Source organism: Stylophora pistillata, chromosome 11, assembly GCF_964205215.1.
Source record: "Stylophora pistillata chromosome 11, jaStyPist1.2, whole genome shotgun sequence".
Taxonomy (NCBI): Eukaryota; Metazoa; Cnidaria; class Anthozoa; order Scleractinia; family Pocilloporidae; genus Stylophora; species Stylophora pistillata.
This window is the reverse complement of record NC_142529.1, coordinates 13,850,801-13,856,354: the sequence shown is the minus strand read 5'-3', so window position 1 is coordinate 13,856,354 and position 5,554 is coordinate 13,850,801. Positions and strand designations below refer to the sequence as shown.

Genomic DNA, 5,554 nt, shown 5'->3' with positions numbered 1-5,554 from the left:
CAATTACAAGTTGGTAACTTTTTGGTGCGTTTGGAAGTAAATTTGACCAATGTAAGGCCCACGTATGAGCAAATCGGTCCTCCCTGCCATTAGACGGAGATAATTCATAATTTGGCTTCAATAAAGGAACAAAATATATCACATTGACTATGTCGAGGAAAAGCGGACCGGCTTAGTCTTCAAAAAAAATCTCGAAAAGCCAGAAGCAGTGGAGTAAGGACTATTATGGTTCTCAGAAATGACCAGCGAGACCAGTCAATCTGAACTTGAATAGCGACTCTCCTGAGTCAGTGTTATCCTTCTTTATTGATTCATAACAGAGTAGTCGGTAAAGTAAATAAATTGGCTAAAGCTCTAGTAAAAATTCTCATTAACCACGAAGTTATCCAAATGAATAAACAATCTGGCCCCATGACGGGGCTTCAAGCGAGAAACTTGACAGCATTACAGTTTTGGCTTCATTAGAATTGCACGTGCGAGTTTCTTCTTCTAAAACCTGAAAAATTCCACCAACGGATCCCTATACCTGAAGCTATTCTCTGCACAGCTCACAATTCATAAAATCTGCAAAGATTGGCCTGATTACTACGTACGCCTTAACCTTTCTTAGCAAAACAAGTAAGCGTTACTGTTCGCCGATGACTGTTTCTACCGAGGATACGGTATCATTTAACTCACATGTCACAAAAAAACAACTACTTAGGAAATTGCTTAAGGAATTTAGCATCGTCAAACACCTACGATGCAAGATCAACGACTAGGAGAGGGTTAATACAGAAGAACCAGGCAGCACTTTACAAGATGCAGACAGTTCCACGGAAAATTAATCAGACAGTTGAGTCAGTCAATTCCGCTTTCCTTACAATGATATACAAAAAGATGAAATCGTGTTTAAATTTAAACTATCGAATTATCCGAAGTTTACAACATTAAAGGACTTCAGCCAAATATTCAGCAAAGCGGTTGCAATAGCTCAAAACATCCTGTACCACTCCCAACGACCCGGCCAACAACTAGTCTTGACGATGGAGAAACTAAACGTTCTGTGTCCCCTGAAAGAACCGCTCCACGAAGAAAGTGTGTCGTCGTTTCAAAACTCATTTTTTGAAAAGGAGAAGCGTTTGATTCAAGTCCAACGCGATTAAATGCCTTGATTGTCCCTTCGTAAGTCATGTAGTCCGATATGAGACTGAGGTGACGTGGATCTACGTTGATTCCGTACGCACTGAAGACATTCTTTATTTCCTTGAAAAACGAAAAACCGTGAAACAACTTAAAATCTGCGACTAGAGTAAGAACGCATGGGAAAAGAAGATGTAGAGGAAGGATAACATCAGAGATTAAATCGGCTCAACGTTCACCGATATCGCAAGACTGGCCGCTGAGAATTGTGAGGAATGGTGGAAATTGGTCGGCAATTCATTTGCGGCGCTTCCACGGTCAACGAGTAAAGTAACAAAAGAAATACCGAGCAAAAGAGAGACATTCCAGTTCCTATTTTAGCAACTGATCATTCTGTTGCTGTTAGGCCACTTCATCAACAAACGTTTTCGTTCTTAATAGATTAAGGAAAAATACCTTTTTTATAACTTTCGCTGCAGCTTCAATCCCATAAACCCTTGCCATAGCATGAATATCGTTGGTGTACACCTTTGTCAAGTCTAATACATCTTCATATTGCCACGCTTCCTAGTAAAATAACACGTGAAAAATTTCTTAACACTTCATATTTCAGGAAATCAGTGAAAAACAAAAAAATAAGGTACAGACTTAACAAGTTAGTCACATGATGAAAACAAAGAGCTTTGACAAATACGGAGAACAACACTTCTAAAAATCGTCGCTTCGTGAACTTCAAGTGGAAATCCAGACAATGTGTGGACAACAAGTAAGACTAGGGCGTCAATTCGCACACCGTACACACCGGCAAAGCATTTAGCAGACTTGTTAGCATGCTGTCCACTCTCCAATAGTCCGTAATAGTCTAGAAGTACATGAATGGTCAAGTACGTGTGTCACTGTTATCAGGGACCTTAAGCAGTCAGGACGGCAACGCCACGGAAGACGTCGATTAAAAAATGAGTTTCTACTTTTAGCTAGAATTTCGAAAATGGCTGCATATGTTTACCGTCTCATAGGGCGCTAGACCTCAAACTCAAAATAACGCATAACCGTAGCGTTGAGTTCCAAATGTAAATTAAAATAATTTGCCGCCGCGGTTTCGGTTCGCAGACGACGCAAATTTTGGTGATTTCACGTGGTTGTTTTGCAAAGGACGGCTAAGAAATGTACAAAGTTTTAAAACGCACGTGCTGGGCTATTGTTCTGCCAATTAGATCTATTGTTTATCCACGTTCTCGTTGCCGTCGCCGTCGTGGTTTGCTTAAAGTCCCTATTAAGACATTAGGAGCCGAGCCAAGTTAGGGTCTGATTACATGAGCCGGGCTGGCCCGGTTAGCAGGGCTGATTTCTTTTGTTTTCACGGTTTGGCGAACACCAAAACAAAAGAAATCAGCCCGGCTAACAGGGCCAGCCCGGCTCATGTAATCAGGCCCTTAGTCACTTTGTGTACCACTAGATTAGTGTAGGATTATTAACGATAAGATGACGAAGAAGGGGACGAGGAAGATTGATCAGTCAATTAAGTCAGACAAATACAATGGAATGTATATTTCTACCACTCCTTAAATCAGCCATTCACTGCAAAGTCCAGCCACGTTACAATAAACCCATTTTTCGTTGAAAATGTAACTGACAGCGTATACTGCTATAGTATTCAAGATAAGAAGTTTCACGGTGAATTTGAAATACAAATTTACTTTTACACACAATTACTTGGTGGGTGAACAATCTGGAAATCTTCAACGTACCGAGGACAAAGAATAAAAATTCTGTAATTCAATACACCCAAATTGTCCTTGCATACGAATGCAAACTTTCGTTTTGAACGCAAAAATTGTCCGCAATGAATCACAAAAAAGTCGGAAGTCGGAGTTGTTTTAAGTAATTTCGTTGTAGTTTTAACCAAGGATTTTTCTTCTGTCTGTAACAGTAAGGTGTTCAGATGGCGACAGATAACTTAACATGATATTCACCAACTCAATAGTACGGAAGGAATAAAAATTATTCGGTGATATCGACCAACACTTACTCGAATGTTAACTCCCTCTGTTTTGAGCACCACATTATCATTATTTTCAATTAAAAAGCATCGATTTATGTGCGGCGTTTCATAGACAACACTCTGTTGAGAGAACAAGACTAACATCAGAATATAACGTCAGAATAGCTGAGCTACATTACAGTCATCTCAGAGTAATTGGATCAAGAAAACGTCACTTCCAGCCTCAGCCTTCAACGTTCCTTACATGATGTCAGGGTTCTTTGGAGCTAAAACACTGGTATCCCCTTACAACTATAGGATTACTTAGGTAATTTGTTAACTTCTCTCCACCATCTTTTCATCTCGTCTAGTGAGGGCACAGAGAGAAAATGTGGCCAACAAGCCTGGTAAGTCTATGACTACTTCCTCCGTGGCAAAAACCTCACTACTAAAGCATCGTGACGTACAAGAAAGTCTTTCTACTCCCCTGGCCGTATAAGGTATCCCCTCCACACCACACTTGTTACTAAACTGAACGATTCCCAAAACAACTCATAGGTAAGGTAATGCGCACTTGCGAATACAAATTTCCTGAATTTTTCAACGTACCTTATGAGCGAGTTTCTCAATCAGAGAAGACAGTTGGATCTTAAAATTATGAGCAGGAAACTACAAAAAATAAGATTCTAAATATCAGTAGCATGAAGGTATCCTGATGAAGTCGTTTTCTTTGAAGTCAATGGCATGACTAATAAACTCCAGGTAATTGGCGATTTGCTCTAGGTATCCTTTGAGAATAAACATTTTTTTTCCCAAATGTAACGTTCGCATTTCAAAACTTTCACTAGCTTACTAAAACCGAGACAGACCGCGTATGGATATCTGAGTATTCATCGAATACACCAGAAACACAAGAAAACGCTAACATACCTTCAAGGACACTTCACACCATTCCTCTTTTGTGACATCGTAGGAATAACCCCCAATGTGATTGTCACTTTCCAAAACACGCTACGGATAAATCGAAGAGATGATGATTAGTTCAATTGAAAATCACAAAAGCGTCTTTTGCGCTTAAAGACCTGTGGGCTTGTGTTTCGACATAGCAACTTAGCATAGCAACTTTTCGGCTTAGCAACTCACCGACGTTAAGAGCTTCGATATAGTGGTTCTCCATAGAGATATTTGCTTTTGCAAGTAGATAATAATAATCAAAAGAAACGGGATTGAAGATAATTGGGACGCTAATCAGAATAATTGGGTGTGAATGTTTGCGGCGCACGCATGTGCGGTATTGGCAATTTTTTAAAATAATAATTAATACTTTCATTCTCTCTAAATTTGTTGGACGTGGCTCAAAATGTCAATAAATCATTGTTTCCTCATTTTTGTTTTAGCCTCAGGCTGGGTAGCAAAAGTAAGGATTTAGCTTAAACAGAATTCCAGGTTTGAGGGCTCGCAAGTATATAACACTCACAAAGACCTGATCTCAGCAGATTACCTGTATTCGCGCCTCATCGGACTTCTTTGATTTCCGTTTGCCTTTACTTCCATCATACACCCATTGTTCTTCTTCATCTATTTGGAAACAGAAATAGGCGTAGGAATTCAAAATTCCATTTTGGCAAACAGTCCACATTACTACTTTTAAACTTTTCCAGATATCAAACACACTTAACAAATAACCGTAATTTTCCACGCATGCAGTGACAACTTTTCCCGCGGCTGAAAATCCTTGTAAAGCACGGCACTTTACATAATAAATATACAATCTACCAAATTCTTCCTCTCCCCCGCGACTTGTCTAACGGCATACAGTGACTGGATATTAACCGGCTAAAATTGTGAATATTCTTGAAAAGATAGTCCCCTCTGGATAATAGAGTGATATTCTTCAAATGATAGTCCCCTATATATATATATATAGAAAGTTTAAAAAATTGCGAGGATGGACAACTTCTGACGTAAAAAATTTTATTAGAAAACGTTTCGGTCAGAGACCTTCTTCAGTTATAGATCGTTTTCACGTGACGTCACATCATTTCCGGTCGCCATATTTGTGTACAACCCAGGGTAATATTATATATGCAAATAATAAGCACATCAACAATTTCTGCCTGTAAAAATTAATACTACAGCAACGGAAGCAAAATTAAGTACCAATACTACTATCAGTATCCATCCTCCTCTTTCTGAGTACGCCAAGAAGTAAGGCAGCGTTATTTGGAAAAAATTTCGGCGATTGGAATCGATCCCCTCTTTATTCAGAGTAAGAATTTTCAACCAGACTGCTTGCCTTTAGTTGAATCTACAGATCTCCTTTTCTATCTGGTTTTGGAGACGAGCTTCTACACGCAACAACAGTTTAAGGCTTTCCGAAGCTTGGAAGCCTACAATCAGATAGTTTCGGGATTTATAGCCAGCGTAAAAGGCCACATAATCGCAAACAAA

General features: G+C 39.4%; 1 protein-coding gene across 2 annotated transcripts in view; it reads right to left on the bottom strand.

The window, feature by feature from the left end:
- Nucleotides 1–255: 255 nt before the first annotated feature.
- LOC111327178 (DNA-directed RNA polymerase I subunit RPA1) overlaps nt 256–5,554 on the bottom strand; it is a 47,597-nt gene continuing 42,298 nt past the window's right edge. For both annotated transcript variants that reach the window (XM_088738084.1, XM_022931297.2), the window contains 6 exons: nt 4,605–4,681; nt 4,034–4,114; nt 3,713–3,772; nt 3,152–3,244; nt 1,579–1,689; nt 256–1,245 (listed from right to left, as the gene is read on the bottom strand). In XM_088738084.1, coding sequence (XP_088594210.1) covers nt 952–1,245; nt 1,579–1,689; nt 3,152–3,244; nt 3,713–3,772; nt 4,034–4,114; nt 4,605–4,681 — 716 coding nt within the window. In that variant the 3' untranslated portion in view covers nt 256–951. The remainder of the gene's footprint in view (nt 1,246–1,578; nt 1,690–3,151; nt 3,245–3,712; nt 3,773–4,033; nt 4,115–4,604; nt 4,682–5,554) is intronic.